The sequence below is a fragment of the Euwallacea fornicatus genome, chromosome 5, assembly GCF_040115645.1.
Source record: "Euwallacea fornicatus isolate EFF26 chromosome 5, ASM4011564v1, whole genome shotgun sequence".
NCBI classification, from domain to species: domain Eukaryota; kingdom Metazoa; phylum Arthropoda; class Insecta; order Coleoptera; family Curculionidae; genus Euwallacea; species Euwallacea fornicatus.
Window position 1 is genome coordinate 3,638,030 of NC_089545.1, and position 15,577 is coordinate 3,653,606.

At 33.1% G+C, this 15,577-nt stretch overlaps 1 protein-coding gene and 2 non-coding genes across 3 annotated transcripts in view; 2 read left to right on the forward strand and 1 right to left on the reverse strand.

Annotated features, from left to right (window-relative positions):
* The window catches only part of rau (RA domain-containing protein rau), a 40,531-nt gene extending 25,127 nt beyond the window's left edge, over nucleotides 1–15,404 (forward strand). The window contains exons 2-6 of the mRNA XM_066282097.1: nucleotides 1,176–1,322; nucleotides 12,179–12,435; nucleotides 12,654–12,831; nucleotides 13,092–13,232; nucleotides 13,412–15,404. Of these exons, the coding sequence (XP_066138194.1) occupies nucleotides 1,176–1,322; nucleotides 12,179–12,435; nucleotides 12,654–12,831; nucleotides 13,092–13,232; nucleotides 13,412–13,708 (1,020 nt within the window). The 3' untranslated portion in view covers nucleotides 13,709–15,404. The remainder of the gene's footprint in view (nucleotides 1–1,175; nucleotides 1,323–12,178; nucleotides 12,436–12,653; nucleotides 12,832–13,091; nucleotides 13,233–13,411) is intronic.
* On the reverse strand, nucleotides 11,412–11,483 carry TRNAE-CUC (transfer RNA glutamic acid (anticodon CUC)). The gene has a single exon. It is a non-coding gene; the product is annotated as a tRNA-Glu (tRNA).
* On the forward strand, nucleotides 11,909–11,980 carry TRNAE-CUC (transfer RNA glutamic acid (anticodon CUC)). The gene has a single exon. It is a non-coding gene; the product is annotated as a tRNA-Glu (tRNA).
* Nucleotides 15,405–15,577: the final 173 nt, after the last annotated feature.

A 15,577-nucleotide genomic window follows, 5' to 3' on the forward strand; every position in this document is an offset into this window, starting at 1 on the left:
CATGGCGGTCTCAATTGAATACATGAGAACATCCTGTTTGGAAGCATTATTCATCAATCCAAACAAGCAATAAAAATACTTTTTCGATCGGTCGTAATGAAGCCTAATCAAGCGATATCGTAAAATTATGGTGCCGTTTTTGAGTAAAAATTCAAACTTTTCTCTTATAAAACATTAATTCAAAAATATAAATCTCATGATGTTACTAATGCAAAATAATATCCTCTAGATATTATTAGCTTACACAGCTGGATATTCTAAACAACTTCTTTGATTCTTACTTATCTCTATGTCCCATGTAAATTACAATGAACTTTGCACACTTCGCATTTCCACGTCTAAGGCGCCATTATCGCCTCAATAGCGTATTGCATAGTAAATTTTTAACGACAAATGCTGCCTCAAAAGCTCAAAGGGTTCATTGTTTGCCGTGCTGAGCTGGTGTTTGGTCTTCACAGTTATAATAATAATACACATCTCTTAAACTCTTAAAGCACCAATACTTCGGTATCGTTTACATATTCTAGTTTCAGTGACAAATTTTACTGTGAGATCTAAGAACTTGCAAAAATTTGCAGATTTTCTATGGCATATCCCTGTGGTGTTTAAAGAGAACATCTACCTGTCGAAATAACATTATGAACATTTTCCATGGTGAAGAAATGTTAATCTATTATCAAAATATAAAAAGCGAAACTAACCAGTTTACCGTACCACTCTACCCTACCTCTGCCTTTCTATATCTCGAATGCTTATTTTCTAATCTTGCCTTTCCTTCTCAGTTCCCCACGGAGATATCCCAGTCCCAAATGGGATTCCCCGACACTAAGCCTCTTAGTAACGTAGTGTGCAGTGCTTCATTCCTAGATGGCTCTGTCAGTGCGCTCGTCATTATCTTGCTGCCAACTCTAATACTTATAATTCTAAACTTATGAACTACAAAATATCCAACATACAGAAATTTAATATAAAAAAATTCAATGAAATTTTATAATGTATATAACATGAAAAGACATATGTATGTACTTTCGTATTACCAACAAACTAGCAGTTATTTGCAGAAGACACATATAACACTTTTTGCCAAAAAAAAACTTGTGAATCCTTAATCTTGATGACAATTAAACAATAGAACGAAGCAACAAATAAAAGTAATAATTCCAAATTTGTTTTAGATGATGAAGCACGTGCAGCTTTCTCCTTATCGAAGTAGAGCTGATACGGTGTCTTTGAGTTCAACTACGTCGTATGGAAGTCTAAGTCCTGAGCCTTTAGGAAGTAGATCTTCTAGTTACTCGTCTTTAAATGAATCGTCTCTGCAGGTAAGATTATGTAAGAGTTAACAAAATTTGAATATGTTTACCACTTTTTATTAAATGGTAAACTGGCCTGGATCAACTTTCCATCTCTGACCTATTTGCTTATGCTTCGAAAGTAGATTGATAGCAAAAAATAAAGTTATATCAAAATATGTCTGCTGTTTTCGTTTTTATTTCTATTTTTTTTATTAACTATCATTTTCGATTTTTGACCCCCAGTTACCTAAATTTGTGTTCAGATAAATCTCATCTCGCCTTTTGCTCAATTTTATTTACGATTATTTGACCTTTTTTATATTTTCAGGATTACGTTTTACGACTGGATCTTCTTTTTCCATTTTTTTGTTCCGATTTGATATTTAAAAAACTTCTGGATAATCTCCTTTTTCGTGTCTTGGGCTTTTCAGAAAACAGAAGGATTTTATTCTCTGCGTTTTTGTAGAACTTCTTTGAGTCATTTTGCAGGAAGATTTTATCGGTCTTAATCACCATTTTATGGTTATCCGCCGACGACTTTCAGACTATAAACAGCTTATGGTGATTATATTTTTCGCAAAAAGTTTATGACTATTTAAACTTGGATTCAGATTTTCAATATTAACTTTTTTTCACGTGGGATATCAATGTTAAGTTTTAATGTAAGCCATATTAATCGTTAAAGTTGGATAATGAAGTCTTATTCAACTTAACCATTTATGGACCTAGTCTAAAGCTCGCTTCGCCATAAACTAATTCGTCTCATAATACCTTATATTACACATTTATTACAAAAACAACTAGGCAACGAGGTATTAGATATCAGTAGAACGTAGCTGAGCTTGAACAGCATGCAGTATATTTTTACCTTTGTTCAATGGGCCCTAAAGAATAAATAGCTAATATGCCTTAATTCTGAGATAAAAAGCGCATTTTTTCCCAGTTTCCTCAACTTTATGGTATGAAAATAAAGTAGCGAATCCATTAAAATCAAACAAAATATGCTTTTTTTTTGTTAAAACAGGAAGTAGTACGCTTTTTGGTGCCAGCTGTCTAATATTATATTAGCATATTCTTATACACATTTCACACAATTCTTAATGATTATAAAGAATGGATAACTCTAAGGCTTAATGTTTAGCAATGTCTACGGATAGACCGCAAACCACAACAAAATTAACAACAGTGCGCTGTCCTTTTGCCATGAAAAACAATAGATCTTCAATGAAATTCGGCGTGGGACCAAGAAAGGGCCCCAACGTGTAGCTACTACCACATGCCACTTGACACCATGGGAACATCTGATGGGAATTTCATTCTTTGGCTTCTGCCTTTCCTTTTACGCATTTTATCGTACATTAATGTTTAGATACAAGGCCGAGACGAAGGATGCAGGTACCAAGAAGAAGAACAATAAGAAGCGGCACTGGTGCAATTCCGGCATAGTCCGGAATTAGCAGACCGTTAAGAAATATTAGCTCCTTGCATAAGATTCACACGAATGGTGTCAATGAGCTACCTGCATCAAAAATCATGAAATTATCGTTTTTGGACGGATGCAAGTGAATTTTTGAAAGGATTTGTTCATGGGGGTTTGCATTACAGTACGCCCAATTCACACCCATACTATTTTTTGTATTTGAAGTCTATTATGCAAGATTGGTGGCTCTTCCAGAAACGGACATACGATGGTTTTAGAAATTTTAAAAATTATAGTTTTGAAAATATATGAATAAGAGAGCGACTTTTTTTTTGATATTTCGATATAGGTTTGCGTACGTATAGCTTTAATATTGCCTTTTGACTTTTGCTTCATAAGAGAGTTTCTAAACCATTTATTTCACTGTACGTTAACGTTATTTTGACATATTTTTACTATGATCGTTAACGTTAAGAAAAATCGTACTTATGTACCAACATATCAATCTCGTGATAACTTTCCCAGCAAGATAATCTTGTGTATTTCTCGATCTTTAAGAAAATTATTTTCTTGACAAGTTACCTCGATATTGATACATTGACCCAAAAACATGATTTCTCAACAACTGTGAAGCCCTTAGTATATTTAGAGCCAACATACCATCTCGGTAGTTTCCATAGAAACCAGGAATCTCACCAATAACCAGGCTCTATTTCGACTTTTCTAAGCGAATTAGCTCTTAAATTTAAACAGTACATCACTTATTTGGTTTCGAAACAAGGAATTTCTGAACCATTCTTTCGCTCATAAATGCGTTGTCATGGTTGGATAATTTTTGTTAATATAGTAAAGTTTTTTAATACTTTTCTTTCATCCATCGACCCAAATGTAGAACACCAAAAAGAAATAAAATCCCATTACTTTCTTATATTCTGTGTATAAAATTGCGAACAAAAGGCCTCCATTCGACCTTACAAGGCAACCTCATTCCACGGGAAAAGAACGCATAGTTCTCACGCAGGTGACGCCAGTTTTTTCCTTCGTGAATAGTTCTCATAATTTCATGTTAATCATGAAGACATTATTTATGTACGATTTTCTGGTTGTTATGTGCACATACATGTTTAGTTTGTATTGTCCTTTGTGTTCTAACTGTAGTCGCACTTCCTACAGACTAGATAGATTGTATCGTTCATGGGTCCTCAGTTAAATGCAGCAGTGTGTGCAAACGCAGTTAGCGCTCCCCTTTGCAGCATGCAATTCCTCTACACATTTTCGAGATGCCGGCATGCGGATGCTTTCGAAAAGCAGCTGGAGGAAGCTATGAAATGTAAAAAACAGAAAAAAGGTATTAATGTGAATGATGACACAATTTTCCTCATGTTCGCTGAAAGAGCTGCTTGAAACGATTAATCCGGTGTACATTTTTGAGTAAATAGGTTGAAGAAATTCTCGAGATTTCGAAGCTCAGAGCTAAAACCGGTACCGTCGTAAAATCGCTTTTCAAAGAGAAGCCAGGAATGAATTTATATATATTTTTTATATTTACAAGGAGCCATAAACAAAGTATTTTTTTAACTAGAGAAAAACGTGTATGGATGATTGGAATATGTTTTCATTGTGTCTTAATAGAAGCTTTAAAACGGCATTAGAGTTTTAAAAAAATAGCCAGATGGGCACAACAGGGCATTCTATTTTGGAGCAATTTAATTTCACTTTAGTAAACACTTTGTGTACAGAATTTAGTGGCAGAGGAACGCTTTGATGTTTCTGTAACATATAAACGCATGTTCGTTAATGTGATTATAGGATTGTTCACTTTGACACCTTTCAATGTAGCGGTGCACTTTAAGTCGGGTTCTCATTCGTCAATTTCGTTGATCTACAGCATTGAATCTATGTTATTGAAAATTTAATATAAAATTTAATACAATTCACATGATTCAAGCACATTGAGCATACAGTCCTTATAAAAAGTATTCCAACACGTTTATAGCTTTAATAAACCCGATATTAAAAAAAATGATGAAACGTGTATAATTTTATTTAAAAAAGGCACTTAATGTATTGTTTTAGATTTTCAAATTTTTAACCCCTATTTAGGTACCTCTACTAACTCTCTATTTTCAACTAGAAAGGTACCCATTGCAGTATATCAAATGAAAGGTAATTCAATAAGTAATAGAACGGTATACTCTGAAGTAAAAGTGGATCTGTAGTTTGTTTTAAAAAAATAAAACAAAGTCCATATCCTAAAAAGATTAAAAGATTTAATCTTTACTTCCTAGATAGACAACCCATTTTTGTTTCACGTTGAATGAAAGTGAAAAAACGATAATAGGAAGTTAAAATTCCAAATCGCCTTCAGTGTAAGCAATTTTATGGTTAAAAAATATTTTGGTTTTCATAGAATTCAGTAGTAGTTGAATTCAATTGTGAAGTATCTAGTACAGGTAGAATATCAGAAAAACGGAGCGTTTATCTGAGAAGCAAAAACTTGAAATTTTAATGTTTTTGTGATATGAAGATCGCGTAAGAATTTACGACTGGGCATGTGTCATATTTAATGATAAATATTCAGGCAGACCTTTGATAGAAGTGTAGTTTTGCGGATTAATAAAAAAATTCAACAAACCAGGAATGTGGAAATTGCTCTAAAATGTGCAGCAAAGCAAAGCATTATGTTACTGTGCTATGCTATATTTTACTATACATATTCTTTGATCTATCAATAAAAATCCCACGGAATCATTATCAAATGGTTACTAGAGCCTAATTTGAGCGTTTATTATAAGATTTTCAATTTTGTTTCATGTAATAGTGACTTACTCCATTTTATATTTGATAATTTTATTTTTTAAGTAAACTATAGATGCAATTTTAGTTTTATACATACTTTTGTATCCCTTATTAAATTACATTTGATTTTTGGTATATTACAATGCGTACCTTTTTATTCGAAAATAAAAACCTAATAGGGGAGCTGGATAGGGGGAAGAATTTGAACATGGAAAATAATGCATTAAATATCTTCTTTTTTTTTTAAATAAAGTTATATGTGTTTAAGCACTTTTTTTTAGTATCAGCGTTATTACAGTAAAATATGAAACTTTGTCACTCTCTATATCAAAAATGGTGCGTTTTTGACCATGTGGTATTAGCACTTTTTTTAATTATTTTGTAGCCCACTATCGCGCCCTCAAATATCTGCATGATGATATATTACACCCTGTATAATAATGCCAAGATATTACCAAACGCTAGATAATATTGAAAATGTTACTCGCTATACCATTCTCTGGTATAACTTTTAGAATTGCGTTCCTCTTATGGGACTTTTTTATATGCGAGGAAATTACTTGCAATTTCCTTCAGATATTTTTCAGCGAAATACTGAGTCAAAGCAGAGTAAATGCTTGTGCTAGAAGTCTTACATAGTTTTTAGTAGGGTTCGAGCAGGAATATCAGGTGCTCACCATCGGTGTCCATAATGCACGTGCGGGGCACACAAAACGCCAACTTCCGGGGGTTTTATGTATGTGAATATCACGTTACCGCCGTTTTACGGACGCCCTTAAGACCAAACTCCTCCTAGGCACGTCTGTTCCTTTGAAAAGAGTTTATTTTCGTTTTATGGTATATAAACATGCGCTTTTATCGTCAATTACTAATTGATGTAACATTTTACACCTTAGATATGTTTTGGATATTTTTTAATATAGTTCTTCAGGACAAGAAAAACTTCACTGTAGCTGTTCATTTCTTGCAAAATCAGTGGCGTAAGCTGGTTTACATTAAAAAGAAAAATTTCAATATCTTATGAAGTTCAAGGCAAAACAATGCGACGCACTACTGTTATATTTAATTAAAATTTTTTTAAAATGCAGGGGAATTCACAAACCTTTTATATGTTAGGAATATTTTACCAATATACCTATATCTCGTTACTTGGTGAAAATCAGCCGAGAAATCTCTGAAATACGAGCTCTCAAGTTTATAACGAAAATATTTTTTTAAGTACTGCGAAACCTTTAATTTTCGTGTATCTTTTAACCAGAATTTGCTCGATCCTGCACTCATTATTCCTATTATATTCATATGGTCTTGGTATTTACCATATGTGTCCCCTCGAAAACCTGCACCTGGAGGTTATTCAATTTCACAGGAGACAGGATATGAGGTTCCTTTTTTGTGTCGGGCACGAGCGAATGCTCTACATCATTTAAAAGTATAAATATCTTTTCTTAAGATAAAAGCCCCTTTGCTTAACTAGTTAAAAGCTTTGGGCATATTTTGTTTCACGGGGATTTCACGGATTTAGCAACAGTGACTGGTACTGGTGTGTTGCATCAAGGCAAAATCATCCTAAACACTCTCAATGTCAATAAAAAAAAGCTTGAAGAAGTCTATTTTAAATTGGCGACTTATATATTCCATTTTTTAGTCTTCATTGCAAGTGCGTCATCAAATATTAACGAGGAGCATGTACAGGGTTGTAATTTATTATGAAACATATCAAAAACCTTCATAATACAGATATATTTAATTTCAAATTAGCCTCAAAAAGACTATACAGTACTGCGTGTACTTTTAGACATATTTCACATATGTTGCAGTTGAACTTGATAAATTTTAAAATAATCAAGTGTGAAATTATTTATTTAGATTATACCATTTAACATCTGTATGGACATTAAACATGATTTTTGTATTATACGGTATTTAACTACACCTAGTTTCGATTATGGGAGACGTGGCACCGTGCAGCGGCCGGCAAGATCAGCAGACTTGAACCTCTTAGCTTTTTTATTTGGGGTTGCATTAACGGCGGAGTGTATCAAAATAAATCCTGTCTGTTGAATCTCTTCAAGACAGAATAAGTAGTATGATAAATTTTCTGCCTCTCCCATTCCTTGTCATTTCGCGCCAGAACTCCAAGGCTTCTACAGACCTGAACATTCCTCTGAATAAAAAACAATACAGCAAACTACGCGGCAAACAACACCAATTGGCGTAAGCCTACAAATGCATTTGGAACAGGTTCGCAAAGTTTCGCTGCACGGCAAAAGATTTTCGGTGTTCCATTCCGTCTCTTGTTTTTTTCCGAACATCAAAAGAAACGAATGGTAACTCATTTGAAGGAACACCACCTTGGATTTAAATCTTATTTGGATAATGTTTCTGTCTGGATAATAAAAATCTAAAGCAATGTAGTTCTTTAAAAACATTGTAAATATTTTTTCCGTGAAGGAGAAAAAAATTACTTTCTGCTTTGTAGCGTTTATGTAATGTGTAACCGCTGTGACGTATGGAAAAGCATGATTTTCCGCACCTGTGCGGTAAATAATCAAATTTAAATATTTGGTAAATTGCGACACGTGAAATATCTCAAAAACAGTATGATTGAAACCTACAGACAGCTTTGTGTTGCTTAATCATCCACTTCCTGACTCGTGTCAAAGTTGTGCCGACTATTGTTTTATAATGTCTTCGGTCTTTACAGTTCATTACGTGGAATGAACACTTCCTTTTTAAGGAACAGACGATGCTTAAACGATTTCTTTTAAATGTTCCGTTTTAAATCGAGTCTCAAGGGAGGAGCTTATTCCTTAGTAAATTGATTTTGCATTAAAATTGGCCAAGAGATTTTCAAAAGACATTTATATTTGCCTTGAAATCAATTTCACGTGTTATTAGTCGTTACCAAGGCAATATTTGAAAATTCATTTTTTACTCCGGCTATGAAAGAGACACTCCTCGTGTAAATCAGGACATTCAGAATCAGAAATGATATGAAAAATAACTTTCTTTTATGTTCACTATGACACAATTAACCCTTGAGCATCCACATATTGAGTAAACACAGATGTTAGTTAGAAAAAAATGCGTTGTAGTGTAATTCTCTCTTCGAGGCTTCATCCACAAATAAGAATATTCATATTGATAAGATTAAAGGTGATTGACATTTTGCGAGCGCATTTACCCATTACAGGTTCATGGTGTAACATGAGTAAATATTTTTATAGTAGTAAATTTCTTTCATTAATGTATATCGACAATACTTTGTACCTACCGGAAATTGGGATTTAATGTAGATTGGCGTCTGCGTTACAATACATGTTAGCCATAAATTTGAAATGTTATTGAGAATTTCATTTATCGGTCAATTTTAATCTTTCAGCAATACAATGCTGGCATCTCATTGTTACGCTGGACCAATCACTACTTCAATTATCGTGATAATTCCCCCGGTCGCCTTAACAATGTTGCAGCCGTATGCTTCGAGGATGTAATCCACGAAATTCCGTTTTTAAATATTACCCTTACCTTGAAATTTTCATTCATTGCACTTTTTAAAATACACCTGAGTATTCCACAATCCGCAATATGTAACTTGATCTTTGTTTGATTCTTAGATTTCGCTTTCATAATATTCCAAATGTTTTTCAAATAATTAATTGATAACATCATCACGTTTTTAAATAATTTGCGTACGTCTCACTGCCGACTAATTTATACGAAAGTCGTTGGAAATATTGTGACGGAGCAAATAAAATAGCTGTTTATTCGCCATGATGAAAAAGTAGCATATTTACTGCCGCAGCATTACTCATACCCGAGTCGAAGCCGAGGCCGTGGAGGAAGCTAAAAGGCAAGAAATTCCATTTTTGTCGAAGAAAGCACATAATTTTTTCTGATATTTTTACAATTTCGTAAAGTTGTTCGAGTAGGTCACGAGTTATAAAATCCTCTTTTAACGGTCAGAAATACTTAACATTTGGCCACATGTGTATTTGGAAGCATCTCTGTCCCTATTACCGCAATAATATTAAGTGATATAGAAAGTAGCTAAATTTTCGTGAATGACCCAAAATTTCCAGGAATGAATAGCGTTATATTAACAGAAAGTTTTCAATGTTGTTTCACTATACGTCCGATGCAAGGAATCCCAAAGTGTTAAAAATTCCACAAGATATTCCAAGATTTTTGGAATTCCTTTTTCTAGACTTATTCTCTCTTATTAGCTAAGAAAGTTTGTAAAAAAACCCCGGAATTTCTCAAATTTGTCTGAATTTCACCATATTTATAGTTCTTCTGAATTCGACAAGAATTATGTTTATCTCATCATCAGAAATAATTCTTGCATGTAGGTGAAAATCCTCACAAGAAAAATAGTTTTGAAAATTCTGGAGAAATTCAATTTGGACAGCACGCTTTTTATTCTGAGTATTGTTGCTTCATTTTGTTACGTATTTAGACAAATTATTCTGGTAGACTGTAGACTTAGAGATTTGTATAATTCATCTACCGGCGTCTCCCAGTAAATCTGCAGGTGATCTACGGATTGGTAGTTACATAGATTCGCAATATCAACAATTTTATGCAATATACTATAATACTTGTGCAAACTCACCATGTGTATATATTTGTGAGTTCTCATGAAAAACTTGGAATTTATTGCTTATATTGTGCATTATCTCTATTTTGAAATTTTTAGCGAACATCCAACTATAAACGAATATAAAAAAAGTCTTGTTATATTATATGTATTAGAGACTCGACTCAAATCCTTATCTTTAATTACTAACGGCTTTGCCACCAAGAACAAATTTGTTTAGGTGAAGGTCGCGAGGAGATGTACATCTGTAGATATACTACTCACTTCTTGCCTAGATTAGGCGGATTTATGGACCCCAAATAAAGATAAATCTTTTGCCATGCTGCGGAATTAGACTCGAACATTCTTACAGGGTAATTTTGACTGTTAGTCGTGCTTGTTTAGTGTAAAGGAGGCATTAATTGGAACATCTTCATCGTCAAGAAACCATACAATGTATGCTTTATTTATAAATCAATTCAAATCTGTCCTAGATTCAGATTCCTTTGAAATCTATGTGAAAATTGTACTGTTATATATTGCTCAAAAATATTTTTCTAGTTATTAAAGACGTTTCATTAAAGACCGGAAAAGACTAATCGTCATCATCGGGCACAGCAAAGCTTTCAGGTTTCAGGCGGACCCAACACTTTGATTTCTAAATCTAGGTTTAGTCGTGACATGTAAATATCTCGAGCGACAACTATTCTTTATTTAAAAGGCGAAAAGTTTTAGATTCAATGTTGGTGTAAGCGGATTTTTTGTATTTGATTGATGTTAAAAACGCCCGCCTGCGTACCTGTAGAAATTAAAATTTATACGTCACAATTATAACGTGAAAAATATTTATCTAAATTCATTTATTTATTAGATATATTCATTTTTAGAAATTTTTATAAAAAATTCAAAAATCAAATACTATTTCTGTCGTGAAAAGTTAAAGCAGGAACGTAAAGTCCTGACTTTAACGGCATAGAAGTTACAACCATAGAATGAGCAAAAAACCGCCACATCTGCAATGCAATAAATATCTCAAAAGGACTACATTTAAATATAAGTTGATTAGTCATAAAATTATTTAGAATTTTGCTATTTATCCATCAATCCAAACAAATTTTGAGAGTTATACTTAATACAATAAAATTAAACACGATCCCTTAATTTTAGAACACTTTATGTAATCAAATATGTTTTCTGGCAATAACTAAAAATTTATTTCAAAATAATCACTGCTTTCCTCCTATATTCTTTGATTATATACAGTTGGGTATAATTTAAAAATAAAAGTTTAAACATGAGGTCAAATTAAAAAAAATGTTTCCGGTACCGGGAATCGAACCCGAGCCTCCTGGGTGAGAGCCAGGTATCCTAGCCACTAGACCATACCGGATTACTAAGAGAGAGGTGCTGCATTTTAGATATTTAACTAACCGCGATTGACTAATATAAACTGTTCAATTGAAAAATATCTAACCTTTTCTATTAATTCACTTCAAAATTTCAATATTAAATGATTCAAATTCGGGTCGATATATGTATCCCCAATGTATTCTAAGGGCTTTCCCTATTAGCCGATCTTGACCAACTCTCACCGTTACAGAGCAATCCAATTGATTAAGTCAACTAAAAGGGATTAATTCGTTTTGTCATAATTAACTTAAATTTGTTTCATTATAAACTATTATTCAGTAATCTTTAATATCCACGTAATGAATTTATAAAAGAAGATGCGTTTTGTTGAAATACGAAGAGTAATTTATATTTCACATTCGCATCTAGTTGAATATTTAGAACGTAGCTCACTGACCTAAATAGTCCGGTATGGTCTAGTGGCTAGGATACCTGGCTCTCACCCAGGAGGCTCGGGTTCGATTCCCGGTACCGGAAATGATTGTTTTTTGTTTTTTAGTTTACTCATAGAAATTGTATTTATTTAGGATAAAACCAAACATGTAAATGCATGCCACAACCTATTCAATATCTATTTAATTTCCGTAGAGTTTAATTTTGATATAAATGTTGAAATAATGTTTGAATCAATGAGTACGAATTTTTTAAATATTTATGGTAATTTATAATTTTCAGACTACAATCAAGGTATACGCAAAGTGCCTTCGACCGGATATAGAATACAAAACCTTAAGCATTACCTTTCAAACGACTTGCAAAGAAGTTGTTGGAACATTACTGGGCAAATATAAAATGAAACATCGGGACCCAAAGTTGTTTTATCTGAGCATGGAGGTAACCGTGAGGAAAGCGGGAGTGAGGACTCATTTAGCGTTGGACGATGAAGCGAGACCTGCCGTCTTACAAAGTTGCCATCCGAAAGGCGACTCAAAGTAAGTCGTAATAGTATACGTATCACACGTAAAAATCTCATATTTATTAAACAATAAAATCAATGTTGCTTCATATACAGGGTGATTGAAAAGTGAAAACGAAAATTATATCTATTTTTTGCAATATCCTGTATGTAAGGTAAATAACTTGTGTTTTTCTAAGTCAGGTTCCTATTTAGGTATATCACAATGTAATATACTTCCAACGTGATTTACAGATTCTCATTACAAACACGTCGAGGTGGTCTAGTCAAAGTACACGATTCTGTCCTAAACAGCAATTCTCAATATAAATCATTGCTGATCAGTGCAAGAACAACAGTGGACGAACTTATAGCACTTCTATTGAATTGTTATAGTAGCCGAGAGAGGGTAGAACAGTTTTCTCTATACGAGGTATGTCAAAACTTATTAATTAATTTTTACCGCTAAAAACGTTCTTTCTGTATTTTCTGCGAGATGTCTTTAGGCCTACATCTTTGGCTTAACACCCGATACAGGTGTACCAATGGGCTCATTTTTAATCTAATTCAATATCGCTAAGTGCAGCAAAATGTATTGTAATAACCACAATTTTTCAAATAATCAATTATAAATTCACGAAAAATATTTTTGTTAGGCATAAACATGTCTCAAGTATTTGTGTGATTTTTAAGGTGAACCCTGAAAGGGAGCAACAAAGAAAACTGCACCCCGATGACCGACCTCTCCATGTTCAACAGTCTTGGTTGCCCTCACATGAATGCCACTTTCTGATAAGAAGAAATCCTGATTACCCCCCACTCTCCAGGAGAAAAGTGAGTAGTATTCTTTATTTTACGTACTAATGAATGAAGAGTTTTTTCTGTCGACTTTTCCTTTCTGTAAGGCTGCTGAAACTTGCATCTTGAAATATGACCATTGGTTGATTCGCGTCGCGTAGAAACAGATATTCTCGATACGATAAAATAAAAAAAAATCTTTACTATATTTTCAGATATTTTGGGTCTCCGAATTGCCACCACTACCAGCTTCCAGGTTGTTCAAAGGAACGCCGAGTTCCAGCCCTAAAGGCAAGCTCCTCCAATTATCTAAATCATCAACATCTTTAGTTCCTCATAAAACTCTTGAAGAAAAACAGGGCAAGTCCACTGCCCAGCTTAAGGACAATCCGATTGTGAAAAATCTGAATACTGAACTAAAAGTGTTTGAAAACAACAATACCATTATCGGAAAGAAAAGTGAAAACGGTCAACCTTCATATGCGGATTACGAAAATTACTTTTACATTTAGGAGAGATACGGCGTCAAGCACCACAAGCATTTACTGAAAGTACTGTCGGGGGGGCTTAGAATTATATTTATTTGGTGATATTGGACGGAAAGAGCGTCGATTTATTTCTATAAAGGCAGAAATTATTTATGAATCATAATGGTACATCAACGCCTAAGAGAAGAAGTTTGAAAGAGTGTTTAAAAAAATTGTCAGTTAATTTTGGAAAGTGCGCGCTACTTTGCAAACCGATCGTGAATCGATCGTGAATTTTTTTTTAAGTTTCAGGCGGTGCTATTTGTTAGTTTTATGATTGATTTAACAGGAATTTACCAACATTTTTCATCTAATCAAAAAAAAAACAGAAAAAATTGATTTTATATAAAAAAAATCTCAGTGTTCTGGAACCATTCATCAAATGTTTGGTTAAAATCTCTCAATGGCGAATTATTTTCGATTCATGAAATGTATATTATATTAACCACGTCTTCTTTAGAACAGAAAAACTTATTACAGTTCCACCTACATTATTTACTCTTTGCAAAAATTGTTCCGCCCAATTTCTCTAGACGCCCTTTTCTAGTCTTCCCAACTGTTAATTACTTACGTAACGTTTGGATTCGCACTTTTCACTTCGAAAGTTCAATTTAAAATTCGCTATGCAACATACCGACATAGCAAGTGATCCAAGAATTGGAAGCCAATATGGACATGTGAAAATTCCTCACCTTACTCTCGCCAATCGGAAAATAAAATTTTTTAACTCACATTCGTGTGCGTAGTCTCCATTTTTGACATTTTATTAATGATTTAAGTGTTATGTTTATATTGTAAATCATTCTTGTATTTTTTAGTTGTTGTTGTGATATTTATTATTGTTTTAAAGTAGGTCGCAGCCAAAGATGAGAAAAATGTTTGCTACTTTTAATTTAATTTTAGTTCTCAATAATTTAGGTTTTATCGTTTTTTATTTGTGTTTTTTTCGTGTAAACGTTAATTTGCATTTTACGCTGTTTTTGTGTAATTCTTGCAGCACGTTGATGCTGAAAAAATGCAAAAAACGGAAGTTTCACATAAGGAATAAGAGACGGATTAATATGGATATATGCTGCAATAAAGTGGGCATCGGTGGCAAGGTCTCTCCAGAAGTGAAATGTAAATATTGACTTAGGCTTCTATGCCAAAAAACAGAAAACCAGTATAATCCTGATTCTTTTAATTGCCACTTCGCGTATTACAACAAGTAAACTAGTTGGGGTCAGTTAGTTGTCGTTAATTCAGGTGAAACCAAAATAGTCTATTTAAGGATGTTCCTTGAATCTCGTATCTGTATAGACTTATATTTAAAATATGTATCTATATTTACCAACATATTTTCCATTTTCGATTTAATTGTAAAAATTGCAGAAATGTTAATTTTTACTCAATCTGCCTCCCATTTGTGCATGTTGGGAATATATGCAGACATAGTTTTCATTATGAAATTTTAAACATTTCATTATCGGTACAATGTAGGTATGTGTGATTTGCGCTACTTGTGAGTTTGAAATTCTATTATATTCACACTTCTTATATTTCATAAGTATTCATATCAATAGTTATACTAAAATATAATATATGAATTGCTACACCAAAGATTTAGTATGTAGAAATCTAAGCTCTAATAAACTGTTCAGGAATGTGAAATATAGAAATAAATGTACTCTTTTGCAATTAAGTGTACCTTCTTTTTATTTATGCTCAACCATCAGGATAATACCTTAAGGTCGTGTTAAAACTGAAAAAATTAATAAAAAAAAAGAGTACTAATGTAATTGTGAAATGGTTCGAAGAGTTTCTAAATTGACCACGCAACGAAATAAAATAATAAATAAATACAATTAGACTTCA